Source organism: Myxocyprinus asiaticus, chromosome 1 (genome assembly GCF_019703515.2).
Source record: "Myxocyprinus asiaticus isolate MX2 ecotype Aquarium Trade chromosome 1, UBuf_Myxa_2, whole genome shotgun sequence".
Classification (NCBI taxonomy): domain Eukaryota; kingdom Metazoa; phylum Chordata; class Actinopteri; order Cypriniformes; family Catostomidae; genus Myxocyprinus; species Myxocyprinus asiaticus.
The window spans coordinates 49936346-49955826 of NC_059344.1; the positions used below are offsets into that span (position 1 = coordinate 49936346).

Here is a 19481-nt window from a genome sequence, read left to right on the forward strand (position 1 = left end):
GTTGGCAATAGTTTTGTTCATAACAGCAATATTAATGCAATACATTTCATAATAATTGTATTTAGTGTAACTATATGCCCTATTTTAAGAGTGCTAGTGCTAAACGCAGCGCTATGCCACAAGACAATGTTTCTAAACTGGTGGGTCGCAGGTCTATTGGGACCCCCTATCGGGGCTCCCGATGTAAATTTAATGATAATCTCGCATTCGTCAAGTCAACCTTTATTTATAGAGCACATTTAAAAACAACAGAAGTTGACCCAAAGTGCTTTACAGATCAAACAAACAAAATGACAGAGTGATATAAAAAGCATTCAGTTTTGCATTCAACTAAAGTCTTTTCATTTGTACTGCAATATTTTCGCGGTGCGATTCAAGCTTTCGCACAAATGTATCGGTACTAGCTCGCGCTAATGAACTGCCCAGTTCTCTGGCGTGCTCAACAACCGGGCTGAGCACTCAGGACATGTACTATGTCCGAGCACTGTAGGCTACATGTGCCAAAATAAAGTTTTTCTTAATTTTATTTATTACACATCTTCACCTTTACAAAATGTTTTCACAATTTTACTGTAATAAAAGTAAGTGCATATTTTGACAAAAATATTATAGTTTCATGTTAAATAATCTATTAGGTCGAAACTATTAGACCTCATTTTTATAACAACATTGGTAGTTGTAGTTAACATTTCTAAATGTGTTTTGGCTACTATTTCTTTCATAAATACTATAATGTATTAATATTATTATCATTTAAGACTAGCTACACTGACCTAACCACAGAAATAAGGAGACATCCATGGTCTTGCCTGTGCTTATATGTCATTATTACGTTTTCATCCCGTGTAATATACTGTATGTTCTGTTTGAATTAATGAAACTATCCGTATATTTTTGTTGTTGACATCAACAACAAAAATAATGTCACTTAATTCATGCCCTTATACTTGAAAACTATGAACAAAATGAATACATACAGTTTACGTTTTTTACTATGGTGGGTCAACACTTGATGTCCAATGTAAAATCTGGGTCCCAAAACAAAACCAGTTGAGAACCACTGCCATAATTCATAAGTGCAAAGTCAACAGGCATGGCCATGAAGTTTTGGTATTTTCGTGTAAGCATGCTCTAAGTCTAGGCGCAAGTGGGTCTGGCAAAATTGTGCATGCATTGTGCTAATGGGTTGGGTTAAGTGCAATTTAATTTGGAGGTTTTTTCCAGTTACTGCACATCTGCATCCTATTATATAGTCCATTCACTCAAGCAGCAGTGTTATAAACAAAAGACAGCACATTCATAATAAGGTGGCAGTGTAAATAGACTGTATAAAATGAATTAGAAGAATAAAACATATGGACATGCTCCTTTTAAAATTCTTACATTTTTTTTATTCTCATCAGGATTTGGATGTAGGCTCCATTAAATTATATGGAATGTAAGTATTAATAATCATTTTTGTCTACTGACATACAGATCATGGCTAGTATTAACAGTGATTGTATCAGCATACACTTCACTTCTACCAGTCGATTTTGATTTTGAACAATTAAATTAATTTATTGAAACAATTTATTGAAAAAAATTAAACCAAAAATTAAACTAAATTCAAGTTACACTTCAAATGAAGTGAAAATATAATAAAAATAACTAAATGGTAAAAAAAAAAAAAAAAAAAAAAAAAATTATGTGCCAAATCCAAACTTTTTATCCTCTACAACTTTTTTCACTAGCACCTTTTGCAGGGACTTAAAAATCACTATGACAACAGGTGGAAAAATAGCATTACAAATGAGATCATAAAAACAATTGTAAATATAAACATAGTCATAATAACTGAAAATATACCATGACCTATAGATAGTTTAACACAAATCTCATACATTTTTGTTTCATAAGATGGCTACAACTCTGTTCGTCAGGGACATAATTTGATGTTCTACTATATTTTAAGAACATTAACTTTATTACCACCTGCTGGTGGAATACCCAAACTGCAAATGTAGGAACTGAATTTAGACTTTGCGTTGAAACCAGAGGTGGCATTAAAATGTCTAAGCGCAATGACATATTTCTGAAGAAAATAGCTAACTGCGCTTTGCGCCACTTCATCCACCCACAGTTTGCGTGCATACACCCACAAATAGCGCTAACACTCCCACCCATGCCCACTTGCACTGGCATGAATATTGTGATCTTCTTGTAAATCTGTATTGCTTACAATAAGCGTGGAAAACCAGAGTTGGATATCTAAAAAGGCATATCAAAAATCAAAGCTGTCAGGTGAAAGCATGATGCTTTGAAGGAAGAAAAAGAAAAAACAGGGACAAATTATGAAGTTCCATAACTGAATAGCAAAGCCTAAACATTAAAGAATGTTCTGGGTTCAATACAAGTTAAGCTCAATCGACAGCATTTGTGGCATAATGTTGATTACCACAAAAATATATTTCGACTTGCCCATCCTTTTCTTTAAAAAATGGCAAAAAATGAAGGTTACAGTGAGGCACTTACAATGGGTGAATGGGGGCCAATTTTTGATAGTTAAAATAATCACTGTTTCAAAAGTTTAGCCACAAGACAGAAACAATATGCATGTAAACATGATTTTAGCACTTACTAACCTTTTCTTTGTAAAATTATAGCCAATTTTATATCTTCGTTGCTGTGACGATGTACTGTGAACAAATCCTAAAATTCTAAAACTGTAAAAATGTCAGTTTAAACAACTTTACAGCTCAAATAATACACGAGTTTTAACAGAAGAATTAATGTAAGTGCTTTTATAAAATTATACGCTTCACATTTCTGCTTTTAAACCCTCCAAAAATTGGCCACATTCACTTCCATTGTAAGTGCCTCACTGTAACCTAAATGTTTGCCTTTTTTAAATTAGTAGAAAAGGAGGGACTAGACAAAATTAATTTTTGTGGTAATCAACATTATGCCACAAATGCTGTCGATTGAGCTTAACTTGTATTGAACCCAGAACATTCTTTAATGTTTAGGCTTTGCTATTCAGTTATGGAACTTCATAATTTGTCCCTGTTTTTTCTTTTTCTTCCTTCAAAGCATCATGCTTTCACCTGACAGCTTTGATTTTTGATATGCCCTTTTAGATATCCAACTCTGGTTTCCCACGCTCATATTGTAAACAATACATACAAGAAGATCCCATCTGTCACACAGAAAAAACACTGTTAGCTGCCAGTAGTTGCCCTCGTGGGTAAAACGACTGGCTCAAAAGGCACTTTATTATTACAGACTACTTTGTTGCAACTTAATACCTTGCAGTAACTTGTCAATTCTCCCATGCATCGCAAAGCCGGACTACTTATGATCTAAAATACCAATCACCCGCAAACTACAATACTAACTGAATAAAAGGATTTGTTTGTTGATGGTTGGCATGTTACTACAGTAATTAGAAGTAGTAAGTTAGCTGCTCTGAATCGAAATTCACTGGTCAGCAGTACGCAACACGAACAGAGTCCTTTGAGAGATAGTGTGCAGTGCAGAAGCCCATGATTGGACGGATGACCCTTCGATCAAACGCTACAGCCAATGAACGCGATAAAGCCTATGACGCAACCTGCTTTTATATAATCTGATTGGACAAATCGCTATCAATCACCCGACGTTTCCTTACAATTTTTTTTTATTTTATTAATATGCTAATATTACAACAAAAAGTAGGCAGGGGTAAAAACATAACATAATAATAATAATAATAATAATAATAATAATAATAATAATATATACAAAACAAACATAATAATGCCTTATTATTACACAAAAAAATCTCAAAAGCAATGAACACTAGTACTGGTCATAATAGTAGCTTACCTATATAGTTTACAATTTCTTTAAGAACAAAATGCAAAAAAGAAGATTCTGGTTTGTAAATGTAGCCTTGTCTAAATTTACATTTGTAGGTACAATTTAAATTAATGAAACTCCGAATGAAACTATTGGTCAGTTGCATTGACGTGGACCCAAAAAGTCTATAGTGATTGGTTCCATTTCAGAGCAAAAGCTTTCAATCACTCATCTCACCCAATCAGACGCCTCGTCGTTGCGTCCTCCCACCCACAGACGAATGACGCACGAGTCATGTGTTGTTTGTGCTATGCTCCGTAGTGTATACAGGGTGCGAAGAGCAGATTGGTAGCCCGCTAGGATGATCTACCTATAATAGAACGGGTAAATGTGGTCATGTTGCAGTCGCTGGCACTGAGTTCGAGGAGTACTGGCTGGAATACCTGCTTTTCATGTGGCGCCCTGGAGAAGCGCAACACTGAAAATACTTAAGCCGCCTGAGGCACACTGCTCACCCCCCCAAACAAAAATGGGGTCTCGGTCTGTGAGCCTAAGGTGAAGTCTCTCTTATCTAATGGCAAATTTCGCGAATTACCAAGAAGGCAAAGCCGCTATGTTTATGCTGGAAACGCAACAGAGGGCTCTCGGGACTATTCCTGCCGCAGCTGCGACGGAGAACGGCGAGGAACCCCCTTCCGTACTAAATGGTTTTCATCAACAACGGTCACTGCCCTCTGATCAACAGCCGAGTGAAGCACATCAACAGCAGCAACAGTATCACTACCGGCAAAACGCTGCCCACGAAAACAACCTGGAATCACCGGCGAGGAAGGGATCCACGTCCTCCCTTAACCGGGCACATGAGGACTCAGCCGCTACTGCGAGCAACATACACGCTACCTCAGCTTACCCTGCTGTGAATGCCAGTTCCGCGGTCGCGGACGACATCAAAAAGTGCGGATACCTGAGAAAGCAGAAACACGGACATAAGCGGTTTTTCGTCTTGCGGGCGTCGAGTCATTTGGGGCCAAGCAGACTGGAATACTATGACAGTGAGAAGAAATTTCGTAACACGCTCCGCTCGAGCGCCGCCGGCTCTACTGCAGCCTCATCTGGCGGGGCTGCGGTGACCGCCTCTCATCCGAAAAGGGTGATCTATCTCTATCAGTGCTTCACTGTCAATAAGAGGGCTGATTCTAAGAATAAACATCTCATTGCTCTTTATACAAAGGATGAATACTTCGCGATTGTTGCCGAGAATGAACAGGAGCAGGAGGAGTGGTACCAGGCGCTCAGCGAGCTCATGAGTGAAGGCAAGAGAGGCCACATGGACGCAGAGGAGACCGATGACGGCTATGGTACTGTAACTCCTGGCACTGACTTTAAAGAAGTGTGGCAGGTAAATGTTAAACCAAAGGGCTTGGGCCAGACTAAGAATCTAACCGGCGTATATAGGCTCTGTCTGTCTGCTAAGAGCGTACATCTGATGAAGCTGAACTCTGATACACCTTGTGTGAACTTGCAGCTTATGAACATAAGGCGCTGTGGCCATTCTGAGAGCTTCTTTTTCATAGAGGTCGGCCGCTCCTCTTCTATAGGACCTGGGGAGCTGTGGATGCAAGTGGACGATTCTGTGGTGGCTCAAAACATGCACGAAACCATTCTGGAGACCATGAAGGCGCTCAAGGCTTTTGCCGAGTTCAGACCGAGAAGCAAAAGCCAGTCGTCTGGCTCCAACTCAATGGGTTTTATCACCACAAGGCGACACCTCGGCAACCTACCTCCCAGTCAGACCGGGCTCCAGCGGCGGTCTCGGACCGAGTCTGTGGTGGGCACTCCACCCAGCAGGAAGAGCATTGGGGCAAATGGGTACAGATTCCGCACCTCCAGTGAGGGAGAATGCACCATGAACCGCCCATTTTGCTCTGTGACAGGTAGCCTTATTCATCTCAACACAGCCCGTGCCAACCTGAGCCGTCAGGAAAATAGCAGTGGGGGTGGCGCACGCTACATACGTGCCCCGCCGGGCTCCACCTATCATGCCCGCTCTGCCTCACTGCCAGTCTCGCACTTTCCCTCGACCACCAGCCCAGTCAGTATGTCAAGCAGCAGTGGGCATGGCTCTGTGACCGACACCATCACTCGCCCCTCCAGCACATCCGTTTGTGGATCACCGAGTGATGGAGGTTTCAACTCCTCCGATGAGTATGGCTCTAGCCCTGGAGACTTTCGCTACTTCAGAGTACGCAGCAACACCCCTGAGTCCCTAGGAAACACGCCACCCATCCGCGAGGAGCACTGCCTCAGTGACTACATGGCTATGGGATTTAATCGTGATGTGTTCGGGACAAGCGCAGCTGAGGCAACCCGTGATGAAAGTGCTGACGAAGATTCACGACCGGGGTCATTAAGAAAGCGGACACCCTCCTTCTCCAGGCAGGTTGGGGGCGCTAGTGCTGCTGGAGTAACTGTTTATCAGAAGATGACACAGACCACCTTCTCGCTGGACGAGGCTGTGGTTGAGAGTAGCTCCTGGAGTGCCAGTGCACAGACCATCTCTACATCCTCCTCCCTCTGCTCTGACTACAGCTCCAGTTCTGAACATAGCCAAGACCGGTTTCCTAGCTTACGGCCTGCAGACGCCCTTAAAGATGATGGCTACATGCCCATGATGGCAGGTGTGCTGCCCTCCACCAGTGATGCAGACTACATGCCTATGCAACCCAATATCCATCTCTCTGGCTCTCCACAAGTCCACAGTGCTGCTTTACCTGTTCCCCATCACATGGACTCTCAAGGCTATATGATGATGCTCCCTGGTAGGAGTGGGTCTACTGACTCCCCTGCCCCATCCAGCCCTGACTTTAGCAGAAGTGGAGATGGGCGGAGAGCCTCAAATCGCCTTACGAATGCAGAATACATGGACATGGCTCAGAACACCACCACACCTAATGCTCAAAAGGTTTCTAATGAGAATTACTATGCCTTGACCACTCCTGTGATCCCCAAGTCCCACAGTCCATATTTCTCCCTCCCTCGCTCATACAAAGCTCCATCCAGAGACCAGCCTGAACACGACGAGTATGTTCTCATGAGTTCCCCAGTGAAATCAGTCTGCACAACAGATCGTAGTAGCAGGTGCCCACCTTCTGAATCCACACATCATAATGGCTGCACAGACCGCCGTGCAGTTCGTCCGAACCGCCTACCGCTGGGAAGGCGGAGCTTGCATGGCTCTTTGCGAACAGGTGAAACAGCAATGCGCCCTTCCAGCCCTGGAGAGTACATCAATATTGAATTTGGGGATCGGCCCAACTATCCTGTATTCCCATTGTCTGCTGAAGGCCCAGTCTCAACCCTCAATATCAGCAGGGAACAACGTAAGTCCCCACTGCCACAGGACTACATGATTGTCGAGGTGGGCAGTGTTCCACCAAAGAGTCGGTCCCCAAGGCCCTCTCTGGTGGCCCCCTGGAATCCTCCTTCATACATCCGGCCCTCCTCATCCTCCCACTGCAGCGAACTCGCTATTGGTAAACCTGACGACTACACAGAAATGTCCTTTGCAGCTGGGGAGGAGTCCAAGAGTCCTACAGACATGCTTGAGCGTCTGTGTATCCTGGAACGACAGTTTTTCCCTTTCACTCCGCAGACAGAGCCCAAGGTTGTCCGTGCTGATCCTCAAGGCAGGCGGAGACACAGCTCAGAGACCTTTGTGACATCATCAGGAGCATCAGGTGGAAGCAGTCAAGATGCCAAAGGCACAGTGCCTAGCAGCAGTCAGCAGGTGGGGTGCAGTAAGAACTCTGTGTCTTTTGACAGCGTTTGTACAGACAGTGTGACATCTAGCAGTGAGGTGACACCAGGAACCTCCTCAGAAAGAGCCAATTCCCCCTCTTGGAGGCCTGGAAGTACTTTACCTGCAGAACACCAAAATGGCCTAAACTATATCTCCCTAGACCTGAGAGATGACCTCCAGCATGGGAACATGCGCGGTCATGATGCAGTTTCCTTGCCATCCTCAAGTGCTCCTTCTCCAGAGAACGGTGCCTATGCCAGTATAGATTTAATCAAATCTGAGGAGCTTACATCAGCATCTAAAGGTAAGCTTTCCTTCTGTAGCACGCACTCTCCATAGATGTTGAATATGTTCATTTGGTATCTTTAATTGTTTTTCTTTGAAAGTCAAGCTTAAAAGTCACATCTCCCTGCTTACTGAACTGACTGAAATACTGACCTGGCAATTACACTGCCAAAAAAACAAAAAAAAACAAATTTAATTCTTCAAAGGGATAGTTCACCCAAAAATGACAATTCTGTGTTCCACAGAAGAAAGTAAGTGATACGGGTTTGGAAAAATATCAGGGTGAGAAAATTATGGCTGGTGAACCCTTCAAGGATGTTACTTGAAAACAAGACCAAAAATACTAATTAAGAATATGCTTTTTTTCAGTGTAGTGTGTCTTTGTTATAAATGACACACTACTGTGCCTGGTATTTGATGTGTTGATTGAATAAAATACTTTTCCTGACTGTAAGTCTGTAGGTTTTCATTAACTCCATACTTCACTGTGATCTGGAAGGTCTGAATGTAGAACATTTTTATGTTCTGAATAATATTACAGGCAAGTAGTTAAGAGTGTACAAACGGATCATAATTTAAACAGTTCCCCCTTCCTATTGCATCCTCTAACAAATTAGTTGCTCTGAATGTTTATCTTCTTTATATCTACTTTGTTTAGAGGCTGCTATATATTTGGCTGAGTGTGTGTTTGTGTGTGTGTGTGTGTGTGTGTGTGTGTTTGTGTTGCTGTAGGGACGCAAGAGAATGAAGCGTGAGTGAGTCAGTGTTCTCAGCAAGTGCTGGATGACTCATTTGTTTATCATAGTTGAAATGGAGATTGAAGTGTGTGTGTGTGTGTGTGTGTGTGTGTGTGTGTGTGTGTGTGTGTGAATAAGGTTGGCTTGAGCATCTGATGACATTCTAGCATCACTCTCTCTCCCTGTCTAAATCTCCTTTCTCTCCACTGGCAGACAGCTCTGTTGTAGATTCATGACTCAGGCTATGATATATACAGGAAACTTGTTTCAGACAACATTGCTGCCAACAGGCTACAGATATAGACTGCTGAGTTTAGCTGTAACAATTTTTACATATGTCATTGGCTGAAAACTTCACACACTAGCATCCTTTTTTGATCCAATGCCAGTAGTCACCATTAATTTATGAAAACTGTAGTTAAAAGAATAGAATAAAAAAAGAAAATTCTGTGATACTTTACTCACCCTCATGTTGTTCCAAACCTGAATGACTTCTGTGAAAAACAAAAGAGGATATGCAGGCAGTAGGTCTCAGTCACCAATCACTTTCTGCTAAAATATGCTTTTTGTGTACCATGGAAGAAAGTCATCTAGTAAATGATGACAGAATTTTTATTTTCTGGGTTAACTAACCTTTTAAAGCTGCATTTTTGCACCACTAGCCCCAAACAGAATTGCAAAACAATGACTGTTTTAAAGCACATTTCAAACTCTCCCCCTGTCTTACATTGCTGACAAACAGGTAGTCCCGCCCCCACATGCATGGGGTTGGTTGTGCCAATGTTGCTCACCCAGGTCCCCGAGAAAAAAATAAAATAAATCGGAGCAATGTCATAAAAGCATCTCAGTGTTTGCACTTTTTTTAGGGGAATTCAACCCACAAAAAGCTTACTTTAGTTGTCAGTAAATTAAGCTAGAATTGGAGAATCTAACAATTATCATTGAAAAAAAAAATGCTCACTGCAACTATAAAAATTTTTTGGTGTGTGTGTGATGTTCTCAAAGTTGTTCGAATATCATCTTAAAAGTGAACCTCAGTCTTATGTACAGATTGCGTCACCTCTGCATGTCTCTTGCTCTCTGTCAGTGCAGGTTTTCACAAGACGAGTAACATTAACTAGACCTATATCATTGCACACATTTTAGTCTGTGTGTAGTGCATATTGACCTGGATGGTCACTTGTCTTTACTGAGCTTTTGTATAATAAAAGTAACCTATTTGCTATTATAATGTGGTGAGTGTCAGGCGTATTTGTATTTGACAACTTAAAGAGATGATGAGGGTGAGTAAATTATGACGATTTTCATTTATAGGTGAACTGTCAGTTTAAGTTTTCATAAGAGAGGCAGACAAACTATCCATCAATAAAGATATTGCAAGTGCATCTGGGTTACTCTGACATTCTCTTCTCAATCTCGTGCCGTTAGTTTCTTCTCTCTCCTCCCCTCTCTCTTTTTGTCTGTTAGGACCGAGCAGCATGTTATGCAGTGTGTTTCGTGCTTTTTGGCTCATTCACTGGTTTCTTTTGATATGGGCTAATAGACTTAGCGTTTTGCAGCACTTGGACTCTTGCAGCAGGAAATGCATCAGTGCTAAATAATTCCTGCACCTGGAGCAACTATGACTCAGTGGAGCCGGTTGTCTTCCTCTCAATCTCTTTCTTTCTCTCGTTCCCTCTAATTTCACAGAAAAGTACCAAAATGTACCAGTGTTTTTTGTGGACAACATGGAACTACTATGGCTTTGTACATGGTGTTTTACTATCACTGTACAATGGTACCACCGCTAGTCTCTCTTAACTTCTCTGTACCTCTCTATTTCACTCTCCATCTCTCCATTTCTCAATTTCTTTATGAAGTGAGACCATTCTACTAGCACTGAAGATTATTCTGCCAAACAACACCAGTACAATTACATCCCGCTCAATCTAATCAGCCTCTGACCAAATCAAATCAAATACCATAGTCATCTTCGGGTATAGCTGGTGGTATTTAATGGTGCTGTAAGCAGTTTTTTATTTTTTTATTTATTTATTTTTTAAATATATTACGCATATAATGTCTCTACTCTCTACAACCCAACAGATATCACTAAAATAGGCATCCCTGAGTAATTACGTTTCTTTGACAGTTTTAGGAGAGAAGCGGAAACACTCTTGTTCTGTCAGTCATTGTTCATATTTAGGTTTGCTGACATAATTTTGGAGGGCAGGGTTATGTAGAGAAGGTTTGTGGTTTTAAGTTGGCAAAATGGTGGAAGAAGTAAATTTGAGTGTAGCACTGTAGGCAGGTCAGGCTATGCCTGTACCAGGGCCTGTCTTATTAAGAGGTATGTGCACTCTTTGTGGTGTTGGAATGTAAATTAGCAAGCGCATAACTACACAGGAATGCGCTTCAATCACAACACGTCTCGCTTTTCAGTGCTCGCTCTGGGGCTGTAACACAGCATGTGGTAAACAGCCGAAGGTTGCAGAGAACAGGACTGTTTGTTCTGTATTAATTGGAGCCATCACAGATCCTCAAAATGGGCAAAGAAGTGTTTTAATAGGTTATTTTGGTCTCTGATCTTGTGATTCAGGGTCAAGGCTCTTACAGTATACTGTAAGAGTATATTTATTTATATTTATATTTATTTAGTACTGTCCAAACTGAGCTATTTGACATTAACAGACATTTAAATATATTCCACCAGACAAAACAATAACTGAAATAACACAAATTGCTGTTCACTGTTTTTGGCACAAAGCTTTCAGGTATTGTAAATTCTTAGGTTTCCTTGCATGTTTTGTTCTTTTAAGTTTCCCCCCCACAGTGACTCGATGTTGAGATCCAACGTTGCCAATAATGACAATTGAGGAATCACACAGAACTATCACAATATGCTGCAATTATTGATGCTTCGGGAGGTAACACACTATGTAAACTTTTGAACAGGATAATTTCACGTATTAATTTGTTTTGTGGAATATACAAAATATCCTTTATGCAACTTCTTCAGGGTAGTACAAAAAAAAAAAATCTGTTCTTATGGTCCCTCATTATTTAAAAATGTTAAGCCTCTTACAGAGGTATGTATGTAAGGGTTATGTAAACTTATTAGCACTACACACACACAGGCGATGTTTTTCCAATTGTCTACTGTCCAGTTTTGGTGAGCCTGTGCCCTATGCAGCCTCAGTTTCCTGTTCTAAGTTGACAATAGTGGTACCCGGAGGGGTCTTCTGCTGCTGTAGCCCATCCGCCTCAATGTTCGATGTGTTGTATTTTTCAGAAATCCTTTTCAGCATAGAACTGTTGTAACGTGTGGTTAATTGGGTTACTGTCACCTTCCTGTCAGCTTAAACCAGTCTGGCCATTCTCCTCTGACCTCTCTCATTAACTAGCTGTTTTTGCCCACAGAACTGCCGCTCGCTGGTTATTTTATGTATTTCGCACCATTCTCTGTATGCTAGAGAGTTGTGCATGAAAATCCCAGGAGATCAGCAATTACAGGAATACTCAAACCAGCCTGTCTGGCACCAACATTCATGCCATGGTCTAAACCACTTGTGTACTGTATATATTCACATACTTACTGTTATTCCAATGTTATTTAAAACTGATCAAGTTTAACTGTAGATTTCTGTACTCAATATTGAGACATGTATTTGCTTAACTGTTTAATAGGAGCAATTTAAAAACGTAAAAAAGAGTGCAGCACAAGAGCTTTACTGAGCTAAAATCTTGCTCTGAGGCATCATGCCATTTCTGTAAATTGCATATGCCTATATTTACAGTGTTATTTTGAGAGCACACCTTATTTACGACCATGGCATGTGCTAAGCAGTATTGCTCTTATTGCTGGAAATTAGGACTACAGGTCATGGGTTCCTTTTCCTGTGATAAATTCTGTCCACACACACACACACACCGTCTTCCTTGCTAAGCACACAGGAGAGCCAGGACACACATACATAATCATTTAGAAAAAAATACTTATTATTATTTCTTTAAATATGTGCAAAATCTCTTTACTTCATATTCCTTTTGTGATACATGGTATGTCTGCTTGGGACATTATTCTGTTGAATCTAAACATGATAAAGAACATAAGGAACAATCTTCTTGAAGCATGTATTTTAACCAGTAAACTTTCAGTTAAGTAAAGGCATCCACAAATAACTTCAGATCTCTATTTTAATTTATTTTAGATGCACAGCTCTGTGCCTCTTTATCTGTAATTTGTCACTTTGAATACAGTCTTCAAAGCCTTTGAGTTACAGTATGTGAACACAGTCAGTGTGAACACAATCAGTACATTTTGAAGTGACGTGCTTTGCATTGGGCCAATATTGTTTGTCCGTGATTGTGGATGAGTTTGTATCAGCTTTTAGAGTTCAACCCCTACTAGTTTAGTGGTATGCTGAGTTAATGATCTACGTTGAGACACAGATGGAAACTTTGACCCCATACACAAGCAAACAAGTTTCTCCTCCCTTAAGAGACCTTCACCCCAGGTTTGTGTGCACAGTGATTAGTGGATCCATGAATTTTACTACACATGTACACAAACACAGAGGCCCCAGAAAGTACTTGGACACTTAAAGAGATAGTTCACCCAAAAATGAAAATTGTTATAATTTACTCACCCTTGTAATGTTCCAAACGTGTGACTTCCATTGAACACAAAAGGATATGTTAGGCACTGATCTCCTCAGTCACCATTCATTTTCATTATATGGCAAAAAAGTATCTATTTTCTTCAGAATTTTTCCTCTTTTGTTTCATGGAAGAAAGGAAGTCATATGGGTTTGGAACGGCATGAAGGAAAATGAGGAAATAATTTGTATTTTTGGGTGAACTATTCCTTTAAGCCACTCTTAAAAATATGTGAATTGCTTTACTTATAAATATCAAACCAATTGGTATATATTTTAAAGAAATATATGCCAAACACTTTCAAGCAAAACGTTTCACAAAAAGAATGTTTTTAGGTTTTAAATGATAAAACAATAGAAATAAGCCTATTCAAAGTACTTTCAAATAAATTACATAGTTAATGTGATTAACTACACCTGTGGTTACTCTGCTAAGAGTTACTTGAGAGAAACATACTTCATCAACTTAAAATCACCTTGACACCAGCTGGTTAAAGTCATTTTCAAAAATGGTGCAAAAAAAGTGAAATTAGCTCGTGAGTTGCATAATTTGTTTGCAAGCACCACTTGGTTTGATATGTTGTGTCTAATGCAATGATATTCAGACATTTTTAAGCGTGACTTAGAGGTGTACTTTTTTTATGTTGCACTGGCAGTCTTCTTGAAGGGACATGAAGCAGTAGTTTTGAGTTTCCGATGCCATTGTAGAAATGCGCAGACAAAGCAAAAAATAATTTCTTGAAATGATTGGAGTATTCATCATGACAGAGTACATGTGTTTATACCTGTTTAAACAAGTTTTTAGGGAAAAATATGTAAGGAAAGAATTACTGAGTGTACCTTAGTGTCCAAAAGTGGCTAAATACTTTTTGGGGCCACTGTACATACATTCACACAGAGCATGAGTGTGTGATGGCATTTAGCACATGTTGAGGTCTTCTGTCATACATCCCTCAAGTAAAATATAAGCGATCACATGAGCTTTTTAAAAACATGGACTCAAATTAGTTTTGAGGCATGACAGGAATGTTTTGGTCCTGAACATGGTGTGCTGTGCTTGAAAGCCTTTGACATGCACACACGATCACACCAATTCACGGTCACACCCATTGTTGTTTTAATTGCTTATTCAACCAGTGTTTATTTTACTGTAATATCCTATGTATTCTGTTTACATCAAAGGCCACACTATAAACCCCTGTGAGGTGCACTTTATCACCTGTTTTCTCTCTCTCTCTCTCTCTCTCTCTCTCTCTCTCTCTCTCTCGCTCCCTTTGCATACTGTAGATTGAACTCATTGTAGTCAAGTCAGTGAAGTAGACTGTAGCAGAGAACAGTTTACCCCTAGATTGTATAGCGCACAACTCTGGATTTGGAATGTCAAGCAGAGCAGTTCCAAGCACTTTTAGATAAATGGGAGAAATTAATAGATAAGCTACAATGCTTCCAAAATATATTATGTGTTGGTGTGTTTGAATTGGACTGCAAACCTTCTAAATGTTATTGTGATATACAGTATGATGTTTGCTTGTTATAGATGCTGTTCTATAGGGTCCTTTCGCAGATCTGCAAAAGGGCCAGTCAAGAAACTGATAGGGTTTCCCAGCTCTAACATTTACAGGAATATTGAAATTAATCAAAATATGGCATTATTTGTACATTGCAAAAAAATTAGAGGGAACATTGTTGAGTAGATGGTACTTAGGAGGTTTGATTTGATCGAAGGTGGTACTTGGCCTAAAAAAAGTTGGAGTATCACCATTATAGTAGAAAAATAGCTGAGAAGTTGAATATTTCATTATATTCATATGAAAAGAGAAGTCATTTGTTGCCTTTATGGACACTCATTTTCATATAGCCTACGTCTGTATCGTTATGGTTTTCTAATTGTTGGCAGGATCAAATTATGCTTATGGTATGGGTGCTTTTTACATATATGTTGATTACCTGCATAGGATCTATGCCATACTGTACTAACAATCTAATTGCACCAGGAACAGGAAAACACATTGAATTTTGAAGTTTAGTTACATGTTTTTTCTGTGTTTACTTGAATGAGTTAATTGATTAACTTTCAAAGAAATAATGATGGTTAAGATGAATAATTATCCGTTTTGGGGCTTTCACAAATAAAAAAATTGCGAGAGGCCTACTTGAAGATAAATACTGTACCATCACCTCATTAGCTCACCACTACAAGTATCTTAGTTCATTTATCTGCTTGTCTCCTATAGTATTACTGTGTTTCCTGTCAAAGGTGGATAAGACAAGCTTGAGTCCCACCCACCATTTTTTCTTGTCATTAAGTGTCAAGTCCTTTTCCGTAACCTTTGCTGTGACTTGACAGTTCTACTAAACCAATGATGTCTGTACTAGTAGGAGTCACCCTTTCTGCGTTCATATACTACAGAAATAAGAGACTCCCATTGGGGTCAGGGGCAATCCCACTGTATGTGGGCAGAACAGGTCCTAAAATAGGCCTGGAATGAAAGGGAGGCGGCATTAGTTTGGTCATCGTTCTACTTATAGCACCAGCTTGCCCTGGCACAGAACTATGAAATGTTTGGTGTCCGTGCAGTGACCCAAAGGGTATTGCGTTGCAAGCTGCTGTTCATTTTTTAGGACAGTATGAGAATGGGGTCAAGCCAGAAAGAACTCTTGGACCTTTGGTACCCAAATGAACAACGAGACAGAGGCATTCCTGCCGCTCCAGACAGCCGCTGAACGAAGAGCTCTGAAATTGGCTGCATTGTGCCCCCACCACCATTGTTAAGTCAGACAAAGCCCTTTATCAAAGGCATAGCTTTTGTGCACCAGGGTCAAACCAGGCCTCCATTGCCTGCCAGAAACATCAGGGGATATAGAGGGCTATGACAGGTGAAGGGCATGTTGTGTTATCCTCAGGCAGGACAGGTAGGATATGGTAAGGCTGGGTAGGGATGAAGGCAAAGATAGTAATCAGGGCTCAACTGTTAAGATTTTGTCTGATGGTCCATTTAGGTCAGTAGTTCAGATTCCTACTTGCCCTGCCAACATCTTCACTGGCCCACACATGAAAAATTGCTCATTTTATTTTTATATGCTGAAAATAATTTTCAATGAATGAAGTTTTCTTCTAATCCAGTAATGAAATCCAATAATAAAAGTCCATATAATAATGTAATGTAACCTTACTACAGCTATAAATTCATTAACATGGATGAAAACGGATGGAATACAATGTAAAACACAATTCTGATTGGTTTATAATTTAAAAAATATTCTCACTTAGTCATTCTAGCAATTTCGACATCCATGCCAGTCATTTAGGTAATCTGTAAAATGAGATCCCTGAAATTAATCTTGTTTAGGATATTGTATGAATAAATGGTTTTGCCATTTATTTGGAATTTCAAATTAGTCTACAAAAAGAGGTATGAAAAAGTATGCATTTACCAAAATAATGTTAATTACTGATGCACCAATGCTACTCATATTGAGGCAAAGTATTTTTTCGTCTTTGACCCCGTTTACACCTGGTATTAATTAGGGATTGCACCGATCCAATACCTGGATCGGTATCAGCTCCGATATTTACGTTTTTAGACGGATCAGGTGTCGGTCTGACGAGCCCGATCCAAATCCGATACTGTGTGTTAGTCATGTTCGTTACTGTCAAGCTTAAAAAATGACATAAAAGAACCATATGACTCATGCATTTTATTCAAAGCCACCTGAAGACGTGTGATAGCTCTGTGCATCACAAAAGGCTGTGTTTAATAAGTAAATATATAAAATGCACATGCACCACCAGCACGGTAGTGAATGGTGCTGCTCTGTTGACACACACACACACACGCACACGCACACACACACACACACACACATATGGCTATGTTTAGCCTTCACACATTGCGCAATCTTTGATCGCTACTCACGAACAGCATCTCAGATGTAGATGCTCAATAGTTTGGTTCACTTATAATATGCATTTAGAATGGCACCGGAGGAGCATTTTACCAGAATTTGAATAAGAAATGAATTAAACTACTGTGAACTTGCCTACAAACAGACATATAAAGGACTTCCTGGAGAGTTCAGAATATTTTTTTTTTTTTTTTTTTTTTTTTTTTTAAAAGCCTGAAGGTTTTAAGGTAAAATAATTTAAGGTATTAAAGATAAATGATTGAGAAATATTATTGTTGTAATTAAAATTCTAAAAGTCAACTGTAATAGTAATAATAATAATTTATTATTATTATTTGTTTACAAATTATATTTAAGTTGAATGGGTTCCGAAAAATAACTGAATGAAAAGTGAACTGATATCTTATAACTAATTTGAACAAAAAATGTATCTGAATCCTTTAAAATCCAGATACAATTTTTGTGTTTTTTTGCAAAAAAAAAAAAAAAAAACTGCCTTCTTTTTTACTGAACACTAAGACTGGAATTACTGTTAATTTTGCTGCTACACTATCCAGTAGACTAGTTAACAAAATTTTTCTTAATAAGCTATACATATATATTGAAATAATGTGTAGTTAGAGGTTTGTGTTTCTTTACATATTTGTACCCCCAATTAGTTCCACACAATAATGTAAAGATATTCTAAACTGATTAAGCAAAAAAACAGCAACACTGGTATCAGCCGATACTGAGATTTCACATATCGGAATCAGATTGGAAGAGAAATGGTATCGGTGCATCCCTAGTATTAATATGCGTCCCATACTTACCTGCAAGGGGAGATACCATGATCATAGTACCCAGGTCGAGGCTCTCGATTGCACTGGGGCAGTGGTGGCTCAGTGGTCAAGGCTCTGGGTTACGGATCAGAAGGTTGGGGGTTCAAGCCCCAGCACTGCCAAGATGCCACTGTTGGGCCCTTGAGCAAGGCCCTTGACCCTATCTGCTCCAGGGGCGCTGTATCATGGCTGACCCTGCAATCTGACCCCAGCTTAGCTGGGATATGTGGAAAAAAAAGAATTTCACTGTATATGTGCAAATGTATAAATATGTGATAAATACAATTATTATTAATTATTAGGTGATCCGATCTTATGTGGTCTGGCGAGACACATCGCTGTTTATACCTGGTCACTTAAATGCATCTCCTGTGACCACCTATGTTTGCATTTCAAGGGGAGGGTCTCTGATTTCATGACAGCCTGCAACAATCACTGTGTCAGTGTGTTACTGTATGATAATAAAGTGCAAATTAAACTGGCACACAGTTTCTCCCAGATTTAGCTGAAATTTAATCTAAGCACAAACGCAACATTTCGAGCAGAACTATCCATTGTTTTAGTGGAGTAGCTGCATTAACACAAGCTTCACGTGTGTGGTTCTCATCAGTGTCACTGCAATTTGCTATCAGACACACTATAGTAGAACTCTGGTGCTTGTGTATGTTTAAGTTTTTTTAAATGTTCAGATTGGGCAGTTATTTCCTTTTAAAAGTGCTTTTAACCGGCAAAATTTAAGCACTTGTTTTAGCACAGCAGTTGAGGGGTGGTGCTTCACTGCTGTCTGGGACACATTCAGGATGGATTAATGTTAACACCTCAAGTGGGATGTGGTCACATTTGTTTTTCCGTTTTCTCCCCAATTTGGAATGCCCAATTACCAATGCGCTCTAAGTCCTTGTGGTGGCGTAGTGACTCACCTCAATCCGGGTGGCGGAGGACGAATCTCAGTTGCCTCTGCGTCTGAGACCATCAATTCACGCATCTTATCACTTGGCTTGTTGAGCGCGTTACTGCGGAGACGGCGCACGTGGAGGCTTCACGCTGTTCTCTGCGGCATCCACGCACAACTCACCATGCACCCCACCGAGAGTGAGAACCACATTATAGCGACCACGAGTTGTTACCCCATGTGACTCAACCCTCCCTAGCAACCGGGCCAATTTGGTTGCTTAGGACACCTGGCTGGAGTCACTCAACATGCCCTGGATTCGAACTTGCGACTCCAAGTTTGGTAGTCAGCGTCTTTACTCGCTGAGCTACCCAGGCCCCCAGTCACGTGTTTTTGACAACCTTTGAATGTGTTTTTTGTGCTCCAATCACAAAACGTTTGGGACCCCGTTTACACCTGTTTTTAGAGCTGACCACGTGATCGGATCACCCAAAACACCTCTTAATACTATGTGCAAACGGGGTCTTTAGGTACTGATAATGTAAGTGCTGACAACTAATGATGGCAGTATAACCTTCCATAGAT

At 40.1% G+C, this 19481-nt stretch overlaps 1 protein-coding gene across 1 annotated transcript in view; it reads left to right on the top strand.

Annotated features, from left to right (window-relative positions):
• The first annotated feature begins 4125 nt into the window (after positions 1 to 4125).
• Positions 4126 to 19481, top strand: part of LOC127432027 (insulin receptor substrate 2-B) — a 28669-nt gene continuing 13313 nt past the window's right edge. The window contains exon 1 of the mRNA XM_051682819.1: positions 4126 to 7922. Within this exon, the coding sequence (XP_051538779.1) occupies positions 4394 to 7922 (3529 nt within the window). The 5' untranslated portion in view covers positions 4126 to 4393. The remainder of the gene's footprint in view (positions 7923 to 19481) is intronic.